A 24,871-nucleotide genomic window follows, 5' to 3' on the forward strand; every position below is an offset into this window, starting at 1 on the left:
TGCAAGACGAAATATATGTAAATTCATTGTGACAAAATATATTCTTAATTAAACTCCTTTACAAGTATCTATAGTATTGCTCATAACAAGGATTCTTGGAGGATGTTTGAGCATGGTGAGCGAAAGTAGTAAAACAGGTTATTTTAGAACGCAATAGTTTGCGGTTTTAGTTCGCTAACCTCCATCTGCAAAGGCCTCCAAGCACGCTTGCACCTTTCCCATCTCCCCTGCATATGAGCCAAAAATGCCTCTGCCCATTTTTCCTTGCTCCCTCTCATGCTAAGATCGTAGGGCACTGAGAAACTATTCAACCAATCAACAAAAATCAAATCTCAGTTATGTTGGTTATGTAACACCACTGCAATATTAAAGTTCTGCCCGTTTAAATGACAGATACTAACGCGTCTCTGTGTCCCGTGCAGGTAAAGACTGCTGAGAGTTATATTCTGGGTAGATAATATATTATGTGTCAATGACAATTTATAAAGGCACGGGAATGATAAACACAATGGTGAACCCGACCCCCTATCCATCTACCGATAATATACTCTCCACAAATATAACACTTTCCATTCTGCGCAACAAGAAAAAAATGCTGATAGATTAGAGAGTATCTATTCTCTGTTAAGTGCATCTCCAAGGACTTATAAATGAACCTTTAACCACCACCACATTAGAATCTGAACTGGTTTTCCCGTCAACTATGCCCTTACTAAATAACTTCTCAAAAGCCTTACTCAATTAACTTTAGGACTTCCAACAGTTCTGAAATAAGGCTACAAATATAGGGTGGGGTTCAAAATATCACAAAATTCATCCTCGTTACGCATAACATCAATATCATCTCCAATACTGATGTGCTCTTCCCATAACAGTCAAAAGAACTTGCACTAAAAAAAAAAAAATACTTTCTTTGTGTTGCCTCATCAAGTATTCTTTTCAACTTACAGAAGACATCCATCAATTATAACACTAATAAAAATAAAATAAAAATTTCACGGAGAGTTACCTCAAGAGTTCGTCTTGTTGATATACTTCATCGGGGGATCCATTCCTGCAAGAATTACAAACTTTTATCTCAACAAGCTACATTGCGTCCATGAGCAATGTATTTTGAAGATTGACCTTTTGGCTAGTACTGTTAAGTATGCAATTAAATTGCTCAAATATGAGAGTACTCTGTAGTTTTTGTTATTTAAATTCGAGCATGACAAGAGAATAGTATACTCAACACTTTTTAAGAATTTATCTAAAACAAGCCACAAAAACCAAATGTAAAACATACAAACACACTTTTACTTTTATTGGTTAGAGGACTTCTTGTAAATCCAAGACATTATAAGTGTACGATGCCATGTTAGTACTTTAAAGAATGAAAATATGTATGTGTGACCCAAGTAGGACATCGAATATCGTGGTAAAATATAAATCTAATAATTCAAATTCTGATATAACTACTGAACGCGTCATTAAACAAGATCAGAAAAACTAACCTGCATATTGATATTTTATAAATATGAAGATACTTGGAAGAAAGATTACAAACAGCTGCAACACCATGCTCCTCTCTGAACAAGTACACAACCGGATACCCAAGAAGCCATCTGAAGTATTTGAACACAAATCTTTAGTGTATGACACCAAGATTCTAATCCCAACATCTAATACAGGAAGAAATTTAAAACTATTAATATTCGAATGGGATTTACATGCAACTTCTAACAAGTTCATTCCTTAAAAGTCTCTGAAATAGTATAAGAATTACTTCATAATCAATTCCGCTTCCAATTTGAGTGACTTTCTAGCAAACTATTAGACTTACAACTCGAATGTTTAGGAGTTGACAGACAAACCAGGCAATGGCAAAACAATTCTTCATTTATTTCCCCCTTCCAATCCCACTTTATGTTTTATTTCCAGCCTAATTACTGGCAGTCAGTCAAACTACAAGTTATCGATCTGTCTTGTGAGTTTCCACTTCATGTACTCCAAATGCTTTGTAGCCAGGTTGTAGACTGGAAGTTCAAGACCAAATAAAATTAGATTTTTTTTCCCATTAATGGGAAAACGGAATCAGATTTCAAATTCTAAATATATTATGCAAGCGTAGGGGACCATCTGACCATAAAAATTTTCATTGTAACTTTTAGTCATTCGGTTATCCAAGCCAACTTTGTAATGTTCCTGTAAAAGGGACCACCTAACTCCTAAGCAATTATCTGACCATACCAGTTAAAAGTCCATCCAAGTCATTCAGGCTACTTTACATATCCAAGTGGTGCTGAAATTGTTCACAAACGTATTCAGCATCACAGAAACGTGAAGCAGGGAAATGCTACATCCCAGGGGTAGTAAAGGTGTATTCAAACGTGAGCTTAGACAGTTACCCATTTAGCGTTGGCAGTAAGACCTCAGTATTTTGCATGCAGCTACTCAGATCGATAAATTCAGATGACTGAGAAGGGATGTGTTCATTTATGGGCGGTTCAGCAGTCAGCTGTTACAGTTTGAGATGGCAAAGCCTCATCTTTCCTTCCACCAACAGGAAATACCAGAGAGAACAACTTCTGAATAGATATAAGCTGCATCCCCAATGGGCTTTTTTCTGCTTCTGTTATCATCTGCAACACAAATGAAAGAAAGGCAATCACCAAATGGGAGAAAGAAAAATGTTCAAGTTCAAGGTAAAGATTACAGGCGGCAGAAAAGAATACAGCAGAGAGTAACCTTTGGAGGATCTCGTTCAACATCCACAAAGAGCAACTCTTGTTCTGAGTTCAAGCTTGACCTAACATGATCAGCAAGCCCTCTAACATGTATCAAATATATCATTTCTTCTATAACCATTACTCTCAAATGCTCAAAAATGGGTGACTCCTGCACAAAAGTCTTAAAGGTTATTTGATTTTCAGAAAACCAATAACTCTTTACAAAGTAAAAGGAAAAAGGACAGAATAATAATATGACATGATATGCAACGTCAACAGATCATGTAATGCAGATTATCAGCCAATTCTTGGCCCAGCATCCTAGCGGAAATGTAATGGGAAAGAGAGCTGAGAGAGATAAGAAATGATTAAATCATAAAACCTGGATCATCTTTGCCAAATAACCAACTAAAGACATACCAACACATATTGGTACATGTGTTTACAGAAGTACGAATAAGCTAATGCAGGTAATATTATATAAAATGAATTGCAATCTTTCTTACCAAAGAACAAACATTTGACTTATGAATTTTAAGCATTAGATTTCAAATCCTTAAACCCTAAACAAAAACTTATTCAGTGTGGGGGAGAGAGAGAGAGAAAGAGCACCACGTCTCGCGGGTTATACCATCGATGTGCGTGTCACTTTTATGTGTGTGCGTGTGCGCACCACCATGATTCCTAATTGAACTTCTATGAAATGGTTTCACTGGATTCAGCTAATTGTCTTGACTAATTGTTAATAACTTAATATAGATATTTGACTTTAGCTATAAGTTAAACCTATTGGTAAATGGTATTATTAGAATGATTTAGAAAACTTGGATAAGATGTCAGTATGAACTGTGACAGAATCAGCGGCAAAACTAATTTAAAACCGGTCAACTAGTTTAGTAAAGTTTTAAGGACAAACCTTTTGACAGAGTTTCAAAATAGCGCAGAGTCTCTCTTGCAGTTCAGGCATCTTTCCACCATAGTCTACCAGTATCACTGGCCTCATTCCTGTGCACAAAGCTAGAATATCTGCCAGAAAACTCCACAAAACCACAACTTGTTACCCATAACAGTAAAATATACTAACTTTGGTTGAAATGTTTACAAATATATTCCTAGTAAGCCAGAGGAATTCGCAGTGGCAAGGGGAAAGATTCTTGAAGGCTTGGATGCGCTTCTCATTTACAGTACACGGTAAATTCAGGATCTTGTTTAAATTTTTAAAGGGAAATCACCAAAAGTATCACCACATAGAAGCGGACATATAGTTATCGTTATAAATCAAAATACTACAAAAGCGCAGGATGAACACAATCGTTTTACTTCCATTTCCATGTACATTTTACGGGGAAAAAGAATATTAAATCAAGATTATATGTACTCTTTCCTCTACAGCCTCTTTTCATTTCGTGATCACCAAAGAAAGTTTCTTTTCCTTCTTTGCTTTCCATTCAAATAATAAAGATCCTCATCAATCAAATGTATTTTTTTGGGTTACAATCAATCAAATGTATGTTCATAATCACATGATTTCTCCATTTTTGATACGGATGAAAAAAAACGAAAACAAAAAAGGAAAGATTTTTCAGGAAAACCAACCCAATCCCACTGAGAAGTATACAAGAAAGATCATTTGCTAACCCTCTAAATTACAACACAAAAAGGTGGGGTTGCAAAATTGAAAACCAAAGGAGCCACAAGAGAAGCCATCTCAACTTTTAAAGATACATCGACAAACATATTCAGCTGAGAGCTTATACAGGCACCAATGAAGAATTATCTACTCTCAACATTTGAAGGAGACCAAATTTACCAAAACCCAGATGCAAAATTGAGCTTGTGAATTGAAACACAACAAAATATTGAAAACCCAGAAGCCAAAATGGAGTGTTCATTTGGGAAAGCAGAACAACATAAAACTGTTACAATTGAGAGAGAGAGAGAGAGAGAGAGAGAGAGAGAGAGACCTGTGTCAAGTCGACGTCGAGAGTATTTGAGACGCCATTTGATTTGAGAGAGAGAAGAGTCCAAGACTCGCAATGCTTCATCTAACTCTGCGGCTTCAGTTAAGAATTCCTTGTCTTCTTTTTCCCGAGGATCCTCCATTAACACAGAGAGAAGACAGACATCCAGAAAATGCCACTGTTTGTTTACTAGAGTTGAGTGGCCGTTTGGCATATTATTTCTTTCTTCTTCTTTTTTTCGGTATATTTTCTTCGAAATGAAATTTCAAATGCTTAGACTAATCAAAATTAAATATGGATGATGTATCGATAAATATCCACAATATAACAATGAAAATTTCACGACATAATGAATAAATATTGATGAGAGATTAAAAAATTGATCATTTCATTAATTGAGATTTAGAATATATCATTTTTGGTCAATTCCTTTACTTACGTTACGTTATATCAAAAATCATATGATCTTTAGATTAAGAGTTCATGATTGCTGTGTAAAACTGTATTTTGTCCATTTTATTCACTACAAATGAATATCTTAATGGTTTTGAGTTTGTCTAATTTCTGTAAATATCATCTATGAATGGTGTTTTAAAAATATACGGTTTGGATCGTTTAAATACATCGTAAAGTGGGCCGCACAAAAATATGTGTTAAAAGTTGTGTAAAATAAGTAGAGTCACAGATCCGTCCCTTCATTCTATGCAAATTCTACAATCCACTTGGTTTTAGACCTTAATTTTATAATTTTAAATAAAGATTTAACGATTTAAATACCTGTAATACCTCTGAAGCACAAAAAAAAAAAAAAAGTTTCTTTACGAAACATCTTGTTTAGTAAACTATGGGAGTTTGAGTGGCTCGAAAATCAATATTTCAAATATTTCTCTTGTCTAACTTAGATCATCTCCAAAGAAATGTCAAGTTATAATAGTATAGAACATTGTAAGGTTTAAAAACTTGTAAAACCTTGAAGGGTCTTATTGTAAGGTTAAAAATTTGAGGAGGCTATGTGATAAAAACAATAAACTTGTGAGGTTTCAAGTTTCAAACCAGATCAAATTCCGCTCAGGACAAATTTGACCATGTCTTTCTCTCACTACAGTACAGTCCAATTTTCCAATTTCTGGCGACGGAGCTTTGTGGGGGAGTAAAGACAACGATTACAGCACCAGACGGAGTCGGAACTAAGAACCTCCGGCTACCACTCTCCTGACAGATCCGTGCTACGCAACCGTTGCTGCAATCGTCGTCTTGGCTGTCCACCAAGCTCCATCCGTCACCATACATGTCAATTGGATATTCGAGGTATGTAAGATTTTTAAGGTAGCAAGCAAGCAACAAAGTGATGTATGTTGCAAATGGGACCAAAGACCCATGTGGCATTTGGCCAAAAACTAAATTCTTTTAGCTTGTTTTACTGGTTAATGTGAGGGAAAATGTAGCTGTTCTTGTTGATGCACTAGTTCCTTTTCCTTTTCCTTTTCTTATTATTTGGAAGGAGTATGCTAGGTATGTTGACTCTTAAAGAGAAACTTTCACTTGGGCATCAATCTCAGACAATCAGCTATTGGCTATTTTCTCAACGGCACATGAATGTTTTGACTGTAGATCGGCTGGTCCTCAGTTTCTCGAACTGCATCATGGTTGCAATTGGGATTTTCTTTTAGGGTCTTTGTATTTTGTGTTTATTTATGATTTTGGTATTTCAATCTTTCAATGGTTGAAGATCTTATCTCCCTTAGTACTCAATGATCTCTTAAACCCTTTTTTCCTTTAGTCATTGCCAGGTTTAGCCCAGAAGCACTAAACTGGTTGTTAATCAGGGGATTGCTTGGCTGTTTTGCAATCTGCAATGCTGAAAGTGACATAGCTAGCTCTGGATACCATTGCTGGACGTTGTGGCATATGCAGGGTTGTGCTTGCCTGTTTTTGGATGGGTTCTGTTGAGTTGCATGCCTTGGACCTGTTTATTTAAGCGTGGAAGTCTTCTTGGAGAAGACTATGAAGGGAGAACTCTATCAAGAGAGTCCACTTTAGAGAGTTGAGGGGTTATGATTCATGCAAGTATACATTATCCCTTGCTCTTTATTGCTTTGTCTCAGTAACCACTTTTTACATGGCTTGACAATCCTAATATGAATTGGATTACATAACATAGTTTCTATTTGTATGATATAGGACCAATTCCAATTTAATATAGAAGTTTTTGAAATGTTGTATACAACTCTTTTTTTATTCATTTCCTTAGAAAACAAGTAAATCATTTTGATCGGAAAAATCTTACCCACCATATCATTCTGTCCACTGCATTCTGAAATTTTCTTTTGCACGCCAAAGCATATTGGAAGGTTTTCTGGACACTTCAGGCAGTTATTTGAAAGACTACCCCTTATTGTCTTTGGGCCAAGAATGAACTCCTGTGGAAGCTTTCCTTGCAGAAAGTTGTGATCTAAGTAGAGGATTCTCCATGCTCCTACTTTTGCTCCGAATTCCCCCCGTATAACACCAAAGAACTGGTTGTATGATAGGTTGATTGACGTTAAATTTGGAAGAGTGACCAAATTGAGAGGCAAATGTCCACGCAACTTATTTCCTTCGGCATCAAGCACTTGAAGCTGTGTTTCTGGTCCAAGAAATCTTACAACTTCTAAGGTGGTGAAGGTGTTGATTGAAACATTGAGTTCAGTCAAATTGGGCAAGGTAAAAATATCTCTTGTATTCGTACCTGAAAGCTTGTAGTCACTCACATCTAGCAACTGCATACGTTTGAGTTTGTTTAATGCCGGAAGGTGCCCGGAAAGCAGGCTATGGCTGAGCATCAATTTTCTCAAGCCTAATGGAACATGTGGCATACGCCCATAGAGATTGTTTCTGCTGAGATCTAATGTCCTTAGCAACCATAACCCTGAGATTTCAGGATTATGCCAGTGAATCCATTGTTGGACATGCTCAAGTATGTCAAGCTGCTTAATCCACTAATGCTTGGAGGAATGGAGCCGGAAAGCTGGTTATATGAAACGTCTAGAGATTGAAGCATTTTGAGCGCAGTCAATCTTTTGGGAAGGTTGCCTGTGAGGAAATTGCCGGACAATGAAAGTCTGGTGAGCTTCTTTAGTTCAGAAATGGTATCCGGGATTGGTCCTCGAAAGTGGTTCTTGCTTAGATTGATGATAGTGAGCTCTGTTAGATTCCCAATTGACGGTGTGATGAACCCCTCATAGCCACTACCTGTCAAGCTCAATCGACGTTATTCTGCTAGAGGAGTTGTCAAGCATGAAACTGCACAAGATTCCCTAAAACTCCCCTTCCCACCCCCACCAACAACCACACCCCCCCGGGGGGCGCGTGCACGAATGCAAACTCCCAAGTACTCAGATAAGAAGAGGCGGGAACAGAGTTGGGATCAATGGCACGCTTTATAAGACGAAGAACTTCAGTGTCGGAATCGAGAGTGAGCTAATTAACGAGCATCAAAACTGAAAATGTGGTGATGAAAATAAGATAAAGTAGATAGAAGTAGCAGAGGAGAGGCATAAGCTTGCCCATTGGTAAGGGGGAGCACAAAGCTTATTTGGGTTGTTGGTTTGCTTGCTTTGTGTGGGTGTGTTGTGTGCTATAAAGTGAGGTATGCAAAAAGACCCTTTGAATAGGGAAAGATTTTGTTGTTAAATCTCATGCCAAGAACTTGGGGGCAAATTATATCCATTTCTTTTAAAGGTTGGCTGCATTTGGGGATTTTGCTCTCTTTTGCTCATCCAACCTAATCTTTCTTTATCCAAACCATGTTTTTGTATACTCATTGTTTTTGCCAAATAGTTGACAAAAACGATATGTTGCATGCTTAAATGGAAACAGCAAAAAGAGAATGCATGACAATGTTGGTTGTGTGGATGAAAGACTAAAAGTGCTCGTTTGGTGGGCTGTTTAGGACAAGTTATTTTCATTTAAAATGGACTTGTAACCCAACCCGTGCTTGATGAGCTAAATTGTATCACGTACTGGATTTGGAAATTTGAATTTGAGTCCGTAATAGGACGGGGTTTGAGTTCATAACACGGCCCATGGCCCTATCCTACGTTCCCTTAGTGAGTAATAAACAACAGACATAAATCCAGTCAAGTCCCATCCCATCCAGTCCAATTCTACAAGTTATATCCATGTCAGCCCATCAAACGTGCTCGAAGAGCATGAGGAAGGTTGAGATCTTGAGGAGATGTGTGTGTGTGAGAGAGAGAGAGAGAGAGAGAGAGACGATTTTGATATTAAATTTATAAGAAAAAATGTTTGTCACGTATCTGTCCTTGTTTGGTTCGGTTCAACTTCTAAACCGAAAACCCTATAACATAACCGGTTCAAGCCAGAACTTGTACATTTCCTAAAAGTCTCAAAAAATTTATTTTATGGAGTCTCATAGTGCGTGCATTCCTCTACATAGTCTGTCGAATAATTTATCACTAAGAAGGGTTGCAATATATATAGCTACTTACTGAAAATAACAATGAGGACAATTATACCAAGGACAATGATGATCATAATTGAATGAACTGTTAATTGAATTATTGGAAATTTGATGTGAAGGATAACCAAGATTAAATATGCCATAAAACCAACTGTTATAGACAAATAGAAAGAATTGAACAAATGATTGGTCTGTGTTTACCTTGAATTTGAGATATTCGATGAATTGACTAAGAGTAAGAATTTTATGCCATTCAAAATCAATTGTTATGAAAATATTATTCATAATGAAAATAATGAATTCAAAATAATGATGCAAATATAATTTGAAAACAAATTTTATTGCAAAACTTACACTAGAACTTATAATTGATTTACTGACGATTAAGTCAGCAAATAAGAAAATGACTGATGAAAATGATATTGGTGCACTGCAGGCATCCTTGACATTTGAAAATTAAAAGTGTTTACAATTTTGATTTCTTGGGTACAGTGTAAACTTAATGAAAGTTTTAACTAAGAAATTGTGGAAATTTCAAACTTGAAACCTTCCTCCTCCAAAGTCCACTTCTTATAGACTTGAAAAAAGGTCTTGGGTGACATTGCTTTTACTATTGATGAATGATGACTTACTTTCACTATTGATAAACAGTGAAATTTGTTGGAATAATTCAAAACTTTGTCAAAATCATTGGTAGGAACGTGCTGGCTGACTGAATAATTCCATGTTTTGTCGGAATTATTAGTGTGAATATTGTCTGAACGCTTCACATAGTGACTTTGGAAAGACGACTGAATTTTCATATGGTAATTCCTAGTGTTCACATGGTGACTTGACATAATGACCGAAGTTTTCACATGACTTTATGCAAATGGGTCATGGGATTCCTGATAGTCACTGACTGTGTTTTTTGACTTGTTGACTTGGTTGGTTGCTGTGAAGACGTATCTGAAGATTCGGAGTCTGAAACTTCTTCTTCTTCGTTGTGAAGCATTACTACTTCTGTAAGTAATTGTCATGCTAAATCTTTGAGCTAAGCGACTTTATTCTTCTTTGAGCCTGATGATTTGGAAGACTTGACTATTCCTTTGAAGGATGAGGATGGACTAATGTCCGACAATGACTATTCTGGGATGATTGACAATGATGGCTGTGCTGGTTTTGCCGAAATAACTAGAGGTGGAGTAATGGGAAATTCAGTGAGGACCTGATTGATGATTGAATTTATTCGACCACTTGATTGATCTAATTCTGTAGAGTTCACATGTTTTGATTTCATAATCCATGAGACTCTGTACTTGGCCATGAATATTGGGAGAAGTGTAATTTTGTAGTTGAATCTGCTTCTGTCAAATTTTTGCTAGAAATTGGCTGAGAGGACTTGCATAAGCTATTCTGGTAGGAGATTGGCTGTTAGGGTGTGAATTGACCACCATTTTGGGAACCATGCAGGAAAATTCAATCTGAAACTCTTGTCAAAATTAATGAACCATGAATGACTAAAATCTTATGTTTGATGAGGAAGATGTTAGTCCATGCATCAATGTAATCAAAGTAATTGTATTGGTTATTGGGAATATGAACATATTGAGTATAAAGAGATTTGGTTTTGTAAAGGGGGATTCCTCAATCTGATTCGATTAAAAACCTTCCAATGTAAAGAGAATGATATAGGATATTGTTTTCATGGGTTTTTCTGTAGAAAGGTTGGATTGAAATGGACTCAGTTTCACTGAGGATGGCTTAATAGTATTTTAGTGTTTTATGTGGTGTTGTAGGATGATAATGGAAATTAGGTGGAAATACTATTTTGGCTAATTTTTTTGGTGCTTGTTCTTAATTGAGATTGAAAGGGATAATGAGAAGATATTCACTGAGGTTTTTCTTGATGTATGGTGATGTTTTGGTATAATTGACTGGTTGGGATGATGATGATTGGTATGTTGGGGTTGAATAAGGATCATATTGACTAACTAATGCCGTTTGGTAATTGGGACATGGTGTTTGGTAATTTGGCTTAAGGTTTCCTATTATGGAACTTAAGGGAGTGAAACGCTTGGTAATGGCTAAGGCAGATGAAGAATCTGAGCTTGATTCTTGTTTTACTGGTGGTGGTGGCCTCTGATCAGTTCTTCTTGTTGTCATTCTTCCCCTGCATAAATTCTCTGGTTAGGAAATTAAGAATGCAATTTTGACTACCTTTGACGTATTCGATTTCAAAATAAACAATACTTAATATAGCTTGTCATTGTGCAAAAATATGTTTTGATGCATTGTTTTGAACTTCTTTTTGTAAAACGTGTTTTGCATATTTGCAATCAACTATGACTATAAACTTTTGATTTAATAAATCATCTTAAAGTTTGCTAATGCATAATACTATAGATAATATTTCTTTTTTAATAGTACTATAATTACTTTGTGTTGGATTACATACTGCTGAATGAAAACGAACAATTTGTTCAGGAGATCCGGAAGAGATTGACTGTTTGAGAATACCTCTATAACCAATTTTCGAGGCATTAGTTACGATAATTTTGAATGAATTGCGAGTTGGAATGCCAAGACAGGACAAAGTCTTAACATGTGATTTAATTTGTTTAACAATGGAAGTATGAGTATTGGACCAAGGTGAAGGATTTTCTTTTAGACGATCAAACAAGGGTTTGCATTATTGTCTAAGATGTGGATAAAATTCTGCAACATAATTTAAGGATCTTAAAAATCTTTGTAACTGGGTTTTATCGGTGATTTCATTTGGGAACTTATATGCAAACTGAATTACTCTATCTATTGGCTGAATGGTTGACTGATGGATATTGTATCTTAAAAACCTAATTTTGGTCTGAAATAACTTAATTTTGGTTGTTGAGACAACTAATCCATTAGACTTAATTATCCTAGTAAACATATTTAAGTGCTTCCAATGCTCATCTATCGATTTTGAATAAATGAAAACATCGTCAATATAAACAATTAAGAAATGACTATATTGATTAAATATTTCATTCATGATATTCTGAAACTCACTGGGTGCATTCTTGAGACCGAATGACGATTCATAATGGCTGAAAGGAGTGACAAATGCAATTTTATATTTGTCATCCTCATGAATTTGATTATGCCAAAATCCAGACTTCATGTCTAATTTCAAAAAGATTACAACTTGACTAAGTCTTTTAATTAAATATTTTTTGTTAGGAATTGGATACCGTATCCATTCCAAGACTTCATTAAGAGGTTTGTAATTAATGACTAACCTAGGAGTTCCTCTTTCTAATTCAGCGTTTTTCTGGACATAGAAAGATAGAAAGCAGAACAAGACCAGGATGATTTACTGTTCCTAATGATTCCTTTATTGAGAAGTTCTTGGATTTATGTTTTGTAGAATTCCATAACTTCTTGACTCATTTAGATTGGTCTGGCTTTTGTTGGTATTTTCTTTTCATTAAATTCCTTATTGTAAGGAAGTTTAACAATATGTTGTTTTCTATGCCAAAAAGTGTTGGGAATATCCAAACAAATTTCATTAACAAGTTTCTTTTGAAAGTTGTCAATGCTTTGTAACAAAGATTTGTTTGTTAATTGTTCTTCAATGCTTTGTAACAAGTTTCTTTTGAAAGTTGTCAATGCTTTAAGAAATTATTTGTTGTGATTTTTTGCTGACTAGATTGATGGTTTTTGAGATACTATCTTTTTGTAATTGTCTTAATTTTTTGAGATCTGTTTCCATGCAGAATTCAAATGTGATTTTTTTTGTTCTAACATTCTGGTGGTTATACGGTCATGGTGCACCTTAAAAGGATATAGGAGAGTAATGAAAGGGAGACCTAAAATGACTGAGTCTGAAATGTTTTTAATCAAAACAAATGGGGTTTTAAAACAAATATTGTTTTGACAAACATAAGCTTTTGGGATTTCATATTTTAACTGCATTGGTGACTGGTTTGCTGCACTAAGAATTTCTGTTGATTTATGAAAATACTTAGTGGGAATTAAACTTTCGTGAACACAATTCAAATCCGCACCTGAGACAATTAAGGCAATTGTTTCTAACTGGAAGTCTCCAATTATTATTTTTATTTTAAAATACCATTTTTGGATCCTAATTTTTTTGTAGTAATCTTAAAACTAGGTTTTTTGTTGGGTTTTCTATGGACTTGGATTCTGATTCTTGGTTTGAGGAAGAACTATTATGTTCTTCATCATTAATGCTAATGAGTGCTTGTGTTTGGATAATACTGAAATGTGAGCGAATTTCTATGTTTTCTGATTTTAAGGACTTAATTTCTTCCTTAATTTTGTTGATTTCTCTTTATAGATCTTTGACCGTAATTTCTTTCTTAGCCTTATTAAACCTTTCCAGGGTTGTGCTAAGACAGATTTTTGGGGTTGCTTGTGGTTGACTAGTACTAGTTTCTTGTCACATCCCGACCCGGGGCGGATCACTTCTCGGGCCCGCTTCCACTACCGTAGCACGATATTGTCCGCTTTGGGCTTACCATTCCCTCACGGTTTTGTTTTTGGGAACTCACGAGCAACTTCCCAGAGGGTCACCCATCCTGGGAGTGCTCTAGCCTCCTTCTCGCTTAACTTCGGAGTTCCTACGGAACCCGAAGCCAGTGAGCTCCCAAAAGGCCTCGTGCTAGGTAGAGATGGAATATACATATAAGGATCAGTCCCCTGGACGATGTGGGATGTCATAATTCACCCCCCTTAGGGGCCCGACGTCCTCGTCGGCACATTTCCGGCCAGGGATAGGCTCTGATACCAATGTCACATCCCGACCCGGGGCGGATCACTTCCCGGGCCCGCTTCCATTACCGTAGCACGATATTGTCCGCTTTGGGCTTACCATTCCCTCACGGTTTTGTTTTTGGGAACTCACGAGCAACTTCCCAGAGGGTCACCCATCCTGGGAGTGCTCTAGCCTCCTTCTCGCTTAACTTCGGAGTTCCTACGGAACCCAAAGCCAATGAGCTCCCAAAAGGCCTCGTGCTAGGTAGAGATGGAATATACATATAAGGATCAGTCCCCTGGGCGATGTGGGATGTCATATTCTTCTTGGGAAACTAACTTCTTAGGCTTGTTTAAGTAAAATGATTTTAACTCAGGGTCATCTACTTTACTAATTAACTCGATAAGAAGATTTTCTTGTTCTTCTTGTTTATTGAGGACTGAAATTCTCTTACAATAAGTATCTGTGTATCCTATCTTTGTGTCAGGGGATGAAAGGCTACTTGAAGAGTGACTGGGAGAAGATGAATTAGATTCTAAATCGTCTTCGGATTGATTATGGTCTGTGTCTCTTAATTCTAAGACCTGGATTAACTAGGTTTTCTCTTCCTTAGAGATTTTCAATTGATTGATTATTTTCTTAACTCTACATTTGTTTGCATGATGACCAAATTTGCCACACTTGTAGCAATTTCCTTTTTGTTCTTGGTTTTTGGAGTGGAATTTTCCTGAGGGTTTTCTCTTCCACTTGCTAGACTTGGGTTTCTCATAAAATTTATTTGTTTCAAAACCCTTATTTTTGAATTTGTTATATTTGGGGTGTCTCCTACTTGAGTATATATATTTGGGTACCTATTGTAGGCTTCTGATATTTTCTTTTTGTTGGATAGTGCAATAGGAGGTAATCCATATTTTTCACAAAATGTTTCTAATTCGTATTTGGTTATTGACTTGTCTTTGTTGACTTGTTTTGTAATTTTCATATCAATACACATTTTCAATCCTTTTTTCTGGATAATATTAATAATATTTCTATAAGTAAGGGTATGATATGATATGATACCTTATTCATTAACTAAAACGTTTTTTTTACTTTATACGCAAATAGATTTGATAATCCATTAATGAATTTTTCTTTCCAAAATGGTTGATTACTATCTTATCTAAGTATGACTCTGGACATGAAAACATATTTGTACCACCTAAAATCGCTTAAGGTTTGACATCTTAAGTTGCTGAGTTGGTCATGAATCCTGGATGTGACATTACTAGGTGTCTCTATGAAATGTTCTATGATAGTGAAAAGTAATGTGTTGACCGCATCTGGGACTCCTCTTCTGATACGTTCATTGAAAACAGATGTTCATTATTCATCGATTTTGACTGCATTTTTTATTTCATTTCTGGATTGTTCAGTAAGATGTTTTTCCCACCATGAATGGAGCATTCTTGTAAATCTGGTGACCAAAAGGTCCACAACTTGGGTTTGACTAAGGTTATGATTAGTAATATAACTATTAGCAATCATGAAGATGTGTTGTAATTTGTTCAAAAGTTTTTGTTCTAATAATCCATCTATATTCCATTCATAGAGTTTATTAGCTGAGATTAAGAATTGGTTTTGAATGTTTCTTTCCTCAAATTGAATATCCGGAGGTGTTGGCCTTGGATACCAATTTTTGGTAAGAGTTGTCGGATTGACTCTTTTGTTTGTGATTCGTTTTAGTTCAAGATTTTGAAAAGTTTCTTCTACTTTTCTGATGGAATTTGTTTCACTCTCGCCATTTGAATCCCATAGTAGAAGTTGTTTCTGGTTAAGATTCATCTGGGTATTGTAAAATATTTATTGTTTTTTCTTGTTTTAACTCTTTTAACATTTGATCTATTTTTTTACTTGTGGAGATTGTTATCAAAGTTGTTGTGCTAGATAAGGCTTCTGGGAAGTTGACTAAGGGTTTTTCCTTAATTGTTGGTTTGGAATGTGAAAGTTTATGTATTTTGCTTTCTATTTTATCTAACTGTTTTCCTATGGTATGTAGACTCTTGTTTGTGAAATTGTTTTGTTCAATGATTGGCTTGACTCCTGCATCTTCTTTGGGAAGTTCGAAATGAGTGGCTAGTACCTGTGTGTTTGCAGTTGTGATTAAAATTGTTTCTTGTGGAGGGTGACTAGAGGAGACTATGGTTTTGTCTTCTTTGACCCAATTTTTTATTGTGATGACTTCTAACTTATTTTCAGACTCGTAATATTTTTCAAAGAAAATACTTCAAATATGTGTTTTTTCATGAAATTGGTCCATTTATTGTAAATGTCCAATTTTTGTTCTTTTGTATATTTTTCCCTAAAGATGTTTCTTCTAGGAATGTTTTCTATTGCTTCGATGTCAACATTGAGTTTTTTCCATTGAACTTTCAATGGTTGTTTAGGACTAGTAGTTGGTGGTTTTAGGACTAGTAGTTGATGGTTGACTTGATTTGCTTCGAAATCAGATTCAGTTAAAGAGGTTTGTTCTCCTTGATTTTGGGTGTTAGGTTGGTATCGTGGATGAGTAACCTGAGAGATTGTTTCTACTGATTTTGATTTCATGTTGATCAAATCATTAATTAATTCTTGTTGGGTAACTATTGAGCTAGTATCTATTGATTTTAATTTTATATTGACTAAGGAATTAATTAAATCTTGATCTCGACCCACCATATCCGCTGATGTGGATCTAGAAAAAAGAATTCCTACTAGATTCTAAAGATTTGTGTGACTGGGCTAACTCGTGTAAAAGGACACTAGATTTCCTAGCTGGAGGCTTGAAATTGATTTTAACTGTTCCGTCAAAATATTATTTTATGTTGTCTAGGTTGACTAAGCTATTTTGTATGCTTACTGGTTTTCTTTCATTGATTAAGCATCAATCTGAAGATAGACTGATATCTAACATTTGATAGTTTTGGGTATTTTAATGTTGGCATTTTCTTGATTGGTTTGTATCAAAAGTGTGTGGTCTCAAGGACTTTTAAGTAAGGCTTGGAAATTCATGTTTGTGTTGGATATATGTCAGCAATCTGTGATAAAATTATATATGCTAATAAATAATAAATGCGAATAGGAAATTAACAGAGTATGAACAATGAAATAATATTGAACAGAAATATTGAAGATCAAGTCTTGCATACCACAATGTCCTTGTAACAAAAATTTCGTCCCTACTCAGTGCTTGTAGTTCTACGGACGTCTGCTTCACCAGGATTCAACTATCAAGTCAAAATTCCAGCACCAGAAAACTTGACTTCTGGTGAATTTCTATGTATTTCTCTCATTAAGGATGTTTTGGATTATAGAAGAAGAATTGTATTTTCTGTGTTATAAATGTCATGCAGATGGATATATATATATATATATATATATATATAATATAATATAATTATGCTTGTTCGCAACATGTATGAGGAAGAGATGCATCTGTTGGGAGACATCTTCTCAGATGGGTGTTTTCTTTCTGCTGTTTTTCACACTTCAGACTTTATCTGAAAAGATGAGTCTGTTGGTAAAAAATAATTAATTAAATCCAAAAATAATTAATTAATTTAATTATTAGAGCCCAAACCTAAGCTCGAGCCCGAGCCCAAGGCCCATCTTTTGATAATCACCCCAAAGCCAACCTCAAGGGTGAGCTCAATTTTAGTCTCAAAGGCCTATCACTCCAATCACTTTCTATAAGGGACAAAGCCTTATAAAGTGAGGAAACCTTTTGAAAATGGCCAACGTGAGACAATGAAATTTCTACTCAAAATTTACAACAGTTTGTTCCTATGACTTTGTAGTAAACTCTAAAAATTAAGGCTTATGGTTGGACTCTTCAAGGACTTGGTACCCTGATGTTTTGATGTTTAATGTGAGTGCCTTCAGTATGTGAGGATTTGAAAGACTTATCGTGCGATATGGAAAACAATCAAAATGAATTAGTCCGTTGTAAAGGCTTGACTCAATCATTCCAAGAATTCTATCATTGAAGTCAATGAATCTTGCATCTCGGAGACATAACAAAATAGTCTTCTTGTTAAGGGCTTGACTGCTATTTGGATTAGGCCTATGTGAATGTAATTGTAACCATCTTTTCTATGAGTTTTAATTTGTTCTAGTGTGAATAACTGACAAGTTTCATGTTTTTTACTAAGAGCATAAGTTTTTTCAATTGTTTTGACGTGATGTTCACTTCTAAAAGAGGCTACTGACCATTTTTTTTGTAAATATTTTTACTAGAAACCTTGGGGATATTCCAATCTCCAAAGTTGACAGTGTGAACTCAAAGAAATTTTTTACTAGGAAATTCCGAACTTGAAACCTTTCTCCTCCAGAGTCCACTTCTTATAGAGTTGGAAAAAGGTTTTGGGTGACTTGCTTTTACTATTGATGAATGATGACTTGCCTTCACTATTGATGAACAGTGAAATTTGTTAGAATAATTGTTGTTTTCATTGTAGAATATGGATGATTGAATGACTCCAAACTTTGTCAGAATCATTGGTGAGAACGTGCTGGTTGACTGAATAATTCCATGCGTTGTCGAAATTATTGGTATGTGTGTGTATGATAATTCCATATTGAATATCTCTTGGTCCCATATGAGATCCAGTTCTACATCTTAGCTAGGGCTGGAAAAAATTCCCAAAAATCCCAAACCCAAACCGAAATTATCCCAAACTTTGGTAATTCCGTACCGAAAAATACCAAAATATTTGGTATGGGATTGGTTTTTAGATTTCATTTTTCGGTAATCCTGAAATCCCGAAATCTTCATTTGCTTTTGGTTTGTACTTCCCACGCTACCAAAGAACAAAGTGTGCAGAAAAGCAAACTGCAATATCAATTATATATTATTAAAATAATCAAAGTGTGCAGAAAAGCACATGACTATTTTGTGCTGTCTAAATTACTATCAAGCAAACTGCGAACATAGCCTATTGCATAATATTAAAATAAGGAAAGTTTGCAGAAAGATGTTTAAAGACTCAGACTCTTTAGACAAAGTGTCTCTCCCATCTCTGCCTTTGCCAAAGTCTCCATCTCTACCTTCGCCAAAATCTCAGATTCTTTCTGTCTCTCCTCTCAAATTCAAATTGGGGCTTAGGGTTTCGAATTGGGGGCTCGGGTCAGGAGAAAGATGAAGGTCTGACTATCTTTGCACTCTGTCTCTCTCTCAACCTTCAATTTTCTTCGATTCACCACTGTTTCAGATTTTAAAATGGGGTTTTAAATTTAAATGGGTTTAAATTTAAATTTTAATGCAGGTACGGATGATTTCAGGTTCAATTTCGAGAAATCCCAAAATACCGAAAATCTTTCAAGAATACCGAAATTTTGGTCTGGTATCAGTCCTCAGATTTCCCTTCCAAAAATAGTCGGTTTGGGACTTGATATGCCTTTTTCAGTTCGGTGTCCCATATCAAACCAGCTCTAATCTTAGCACTGAACTAACGAACAGAAATTGAACATCACTTCCGGGAATGGCATCATTTATTAAAAAGTGCTAGCGTTGACAGGAGATGAGCTTGGTTTTTTTTAACGCGTAATCGCTTAACAATACATGCTTCAAGACACTCTTTTTTCTCATAATCACCAATTACCACTGTCACTTGGTATTATAACAGCAGGCACGTAGTCCGTGCCGTAAGATCATATTGCTGTATAGGCAAAATTACATATCGACGGATCAAATAAAAAGGACAGGAATCCCACAAAATGCATTATAAATTCTTAAATACATACGTAAACACATGCTGATACGTACTTAGTATGAACATATATAACAAATACATAAATACATACGCGCGTATACTTAGTATGAACGTATATAATTCAACCTATCAACTAATCCATCAAGTTGATACATGTCTAAAATCTGCCGAGGTCAGGAACAGTGAAATACTCATCATCGTCATCTGGGATTTCAATCCTAGGCTTCTTGTGCGGACTGCTTGATTTAGGGGGTCTGTAGGAGGTAAGATTGCTCGACTGTGGTACTGGGAGCTGCGGAACTTCAGCTGCTGCCGGTGCCTCCTGAGGAAACTGATCACCGAATATACCCATGTCTGCTATCCATTCGAGCTCTCCAAACTCAAGCGAATCCTTCTGAAGAAAGCACAGTCCAGAGTTTCTCAAGGTTAGGGATAGATGAAAGAAAAGGCAAACAACTTATTAACAATGTTGGCATCAATTTTATATAAATGTTTTTCTATACTGACTTCACCCGAACAACTGCCCGAACTCCATCCCACCTGAGCAATGACCTATTAGAGCTATCAACTTACTGAAGTCATATAATCTCGTATAATCGTGCATATGTGCTCTATGAATGATCAAACTAAAATAGCGATGAGAAAAGAAAAGTGAACTCAATTAAAATTATTCTCTACTTCTATCTCGAAAGTCCGAAAAACTTATAAAGTTTCTGTACTCTCACTGGTTTATATACAGTAGATAAATAATTATTTTCTCACACGGTAGGCATCATCATTAAATAGCGGTATATGCCACCCAATAATCCCCAACAACATTGTCCAAGACTTGTGCGTCTCATGTACCGAGTTCCCATAAATTGGGTATTTATCTTCAACCCCTGACTTTCACGGATATTATGATGACGCCCATTTCTCCACTCCTTCAACAGAAAAAGGGTAAGTTCTGGTGCATCTTTCAATGCCGTTTCTACGTATTCAATTAAAACCAGGCTATTCTGTGAGAACACAATTGTGTAATTCTAATCATTATGAATAAAGCATAACATCCAAATGTTTAGGGATCTTTCTAACCTTGTCAGAAGATTCAAAATCTGATAATTGCAGCAAGTCATCAACACCCCATGGTGATGAGATGCCAGAAGCCTGTGGTGCTGAGACTTTTGTTGAAATCTTCTGTGCACCTTGATTGGGTGGCTCAAAGCCACTCGTTTCAGCTTCCTTGGTACTACTGGAGGCCAAAGCCACTCGGATTCCAGTGGCAAGGAACCTCTGGTGGTTTGCAGAGAGGCTATTGGCTGAATGAATTGGTTCATCACAATCCTGACAAAAGAGGGCTCTGTCTTCTACGCAGAATATAAAAGCTGTCTTATCCTGCAAATCAGAATATATATGTGTGAGAGGGAGAGATTGAAATTTGAGCAATTACTTCAAGAGAATTTAACAAACTCATCAGAATCCAGTGATGCTAAGACCGATTTAAAACGAAATCTTATTTATCTTTCAAGAACTCTTACGTGAGTTTCTTGTTGTTCATTAGTAATTGAGATGAAGACGGTTGATTTCAAGAAAGCAGAAATAAACCAAGAGGAAAGCTCAAATGTGGCTTGAGAAATTCAAGCTGGTCATCTAGCATAGTCTCCTTACCTTTCCCTACTCTCCAACGCATCAATGAATTTTTTTCTCATCTTCTCCATGACTCAAACCATGGTCCACAACAAGGACTAAATTGTACCCCTCGTGCTTAAGAATTAAAAGGCACCTTTTACGTTCCAATTCAATCAAAAAATTCCTGATTATGGATCAATCGTTATTAAATTTGACAAATCGACATTCTCAGAATCCACAGGGCTGGACATCTACTCAACCATTAGCTGACTTGCATTGCAAGTAGCGAACAAACACTCAAAATCCCCATGACTCAACCATTCGCTGACTTACATTGCAAGTAGTGAACAAACACTTGATTCACTAGCAACATACACTATTCCTACTTTCATATGCACAAAAATTAATCATCAGTTGGGTTGCACTCATCTGTATGGCGTCTGCATCACTCAATATAACTAAACAACCCGCTTGGCCCAAAAGCCGGTCACATGTAAGCGGAGTATGTTGAGAACATAGTCTCAAACCGAGCCAATATATCGTACTTCTAATTTACTCGAAAAAAACTATACAAGTTTTTGAGATCTTGGAAACCTCTATTCATTGTCACTTGGTTTCGGGTTTAGTTTCGCACTGGATGCTCCAACTCTAACACTCTTAGGCTGGTTTGTTATTGCTGTGCTTTGAAAAAAAACTGTTTTCGGCTATGCTGTGAAAATAAGCTCATTTTTGCAGTTTCACGTTTTCAGTTTTTTTTTTTTCATCCAAAATTGTGAAAATAAGCTATTTTTAAGTATTTAGCTGTGCTCAATTTTTTTTATATTCACTTTTTATAAAAGCATCAGTTTTTTTTATACTCACTTTTTATAAAAGCACTTTAGTACCAAATTAGCTCTCAATCCGGCTCACCCGTTACCTCCATCAAATCTAAATACATAATTAATTAATATCAGGAACTAAAACCGCAAACAAAAACAGAAAAATTGGAAATTGGGAAATTAATCAAGACATAGAAAGAAAATGGGAAGTGAAATTAATTACTTGGCAAATGTCGCATTTAGGAAGCTTGTTGGAGAGGCTCTGAAGGAGCAGCCTCTGGTGTTTGCTTGCAAGCTTATTCGCTGCGTGTACTTCAACGTCGCATTTGGCGCACAGAGCCGCCTCGTCGGCGCAACAAATCACCGTCGCCGGCGCCTTCTCGCACACATCACACTGAATCTTCATCTTCAACGATTCAATCCTCTAGATTTCTTAGATTTCTTCCTCCTACACACAACTCTGTTTCCAGAAAAAAATAATAATAATAATAATCCCAGAAGCAAGTGAGAACGTTGTAAAACTGCCAGACAATTCCAGGGAGTGTGATCCAAATTCCACAGATCAAAGCTTTCCCAGAAAGTCCAAACAGATTATCTATGGAAAATCCTCCTGAAGAGAGGAGAGAGGAGAGAGAGAGAGGAGAGAGAGAGGATTGTGTTGTTTGTAAGAAGATAGAGGATTTGTGAGGCAAGTAAAGTAATTGGCGGAGGAGATTTCTGGAGAAAGGTGTGTGATGAGGAGAGGTTTTTGTGGTGGTTGTGTTGGTGGCAGAGATAAGGATTTGGTATCTTCTTTTGTGTATCATAATCAAGACAATTGGGAGATATCACAGCACTTGTGGGGGCCGCCAGCTTCTGTCTTGTGGCTGTAGAGCCATTGACACCTGCAAGATAGTTAGTCCACATCTCTTTCTCAAGACCAAATCTTCTTCACCCAAACACTTACTCAGTGATTTATATGTTTTAAATGTATTTATTAATGTAGATGAAAATGAATAATAAATATATTGAATAAAAACAGTTTTTTTAACTAATTAAAGCAGTTGAACTCATATTAATAAAAACGATCTTTCAATTTCTATCTACATTTTATTGAATTTACATTAAGATTAGAAAAAAATAATATTTAATAAACAACATCATTTGTTATAAAAATGATCAGTTGAAAACTAATTGAATCATATTATTATGCTCGTGCGAGAGACTTTTTTTTTATAACTAGCACTACGCACCTCTTAAGTGTTTAAAAATTGAGAAATAATATTTAATAAACAACCGCATGCAAAAGGTGTTTTTGAATCATAGCATGCTACACGCAACTTAGACATTTTAAATGTGTTTATATATGTGAATTGATTTAATATTTTTTTATTTCGTTATTTTCTTTTTTTATCACTGGCGTTACGCGCCTCTTAAGATGTTTTGAACACAACATTCATGATTTTTCTTATTTTTTATTATATTTTTCTTCCCCATCACTTGGGCACAATCAACTTTGTCATTTGTTTATTCTTTTCTCTCTTCCCTTTCAGTTTTTATTCTTTTCTCTCTCCCCATTTATATTTATATTATATTTTATAATGACCAAATTACCAACTTACCCTTGCATGATTTGATATATTATTTTAGGCAGATTTTGATTTTTTTTTATGAGGGGTAGTTTGGTCCAATTATTTTTTCGAAGGGGGTGACACCAAAACTTTTGTCACATGCGTGACCCCAAAGCCACTGTTCATCGCATTGCTCGCTTTATACATACATGAATGTGGTCTATTTGTGGAGAGAGGATCACTTGACGAATCCTCTTTGTGAGGATCTCGAGAATCCTCCAATCACATTCGTTCATCATACATTGTGCGGTCAGCTTTTGTCAGGTACTGTTTATATTCAATTTTAAATAAAAAAATTTACAATGATTTATGATCGCATAATATATGATGAATGTATGTGATTAGAGGATTCCCAAGATCCTCACAAAGAGGATCCTCCTGCCTATTTGTGGATTCAATTATTAACTGATTCAGATTTATAGATTTAACTTTTTTAAACTTTATTGTCATAAATATAATGTGTCAAACAATAATCGAAATCACATAGAGGTCTTATTTATTTTGAGTGTAGAAGATTTGATCTCTGGACGGTGGTTACTGGCTAACCATGTTTCTAATATTTTAAAAAGATGACTGCTATTGCGCATTTCATTTGTATGGTTTCCTACAATATTGTGTTCATCTTATCTCTTAAAGTAGGTTTGGTTTCCTAGACTAATCTCAATCTTGAATGTTTGATTGTTCGTTTCATGTTTTCACATATGAAACTATTGTGTGAGTTAGTATGTAGAAAGGGAATGTAAATATTGTGTAATTATTAGAGTCATGTTTTAGGAAGGTTATATTTGTGTTCCTTATTGTTTTCCTTATGTAACAGGGATTGTATGTACTTATATTGAGAATTATGGAATACATCGTAAAATTCTATTTGGTCTAGACTTTGGTGCAACAGATCATATGACCCTTGATAAAAATTTGTTTACTTGTATTACAACGACTCCTCAAAAGTGTATAGCAACGACAAATGGCACCACTGCACCGGTGCTTGGGGCCAACATTGTGGGCCTCACACCGGCCCTCTCCCTCCATATTGCTTGCTTGTTCTGTCATTGTCACATAATTTGTTATCTATTCCTAAAGTTATTGAGCAGTTAGATCGTGTTGTACTCATGTATCCACTATTTTGTTTACTTCAGGATATTCAGATCAAGGAGATAATTGGGCGTAGCACTAAGAGATAGGAGCTATATTATGTGGATAACGTCGTTCCTGGCAGAGCTAATGCAGTTCGAGCATC

At 35.8% G+C, this 24,871-nt stretch overlaps 2 protein-coding genes across 2 annotated transcripts; both read right to left on the reverse strand.

Annotated features, from left to right (window-relative positions):
• Nucleotides 1–4,910, reverse strand: LOC125475245. The gene is made up of 8 exons (XM_048579828.1): nucleotides 4,673–4,910; nucleotides 3,625–3,734; nucleotides 2,728–2,877; nucleotides 2,544–2,621; nucleotides 2,388–2,497; nucleotides 1,494–1,604; nucleotides 1,010–1,054; nucleotides 1–303 (listed from the first exon to the last, which is right to left on the reverse strand). The coding sequence occupies exons 1-8, from the start codon at nucleotides 4,881–4,883 to the stop codon at nucleotides 144–146; spliced, it is 975 nt and encodes a 324-aa protein (XP_048435785.1). The 5' UTR covers nucleotides 4,884–4,910; the 3' UTR covers nucleotides 1–143.
• Nucleotides 4,911–19,584: 14,674 nt separating this feature from the next.
• LOC125475246 (B-box zinc finger protein 24-like) lies at nucleotides 19,585–22,599 on the reverse strand. Its single transcript, XM_048579829.1, has 3 exons — nucleotides 22,248–22,599; nucleotides 20,673–20,972; nucleotides 19,585–19,992 (listed from the first exon to the last, which is right to left on the reverse strand). The coding sequence occupies exons 1-3, from the start codon at nucleotides 22,428–22,430 to the stop codon at nucleotides 19,756–19,758; spliced, it is 720 nt and encodes a 239-aa protein (XP_048435786.1). The 5' UTR covers nucleotides 22,431–22,599; the 3' UTR covers nucleotides 19,585–19,755.
• Nucleotides 22,600–24,871: the final 2,272 nt, after the last annotated feature.

This window comes from the organism of the source record quoted next, unplaced genomic scaffold (assembly GCF_019419815.1).
Source record: "Pyrus x bretschneideri cultivar Hongxiangsu unplaced genomic scaffold, Pyrus_bretschneideri_v1 Contig14, whole genome shotgun sequence".
Classification (NCBI taxonomy): Eukaryota; Viridiplantae; Streptophyta; class Magnoliopsida; order Rosales; family Rosaceae; genus Pyrus; species Pyrus x bretschneideri.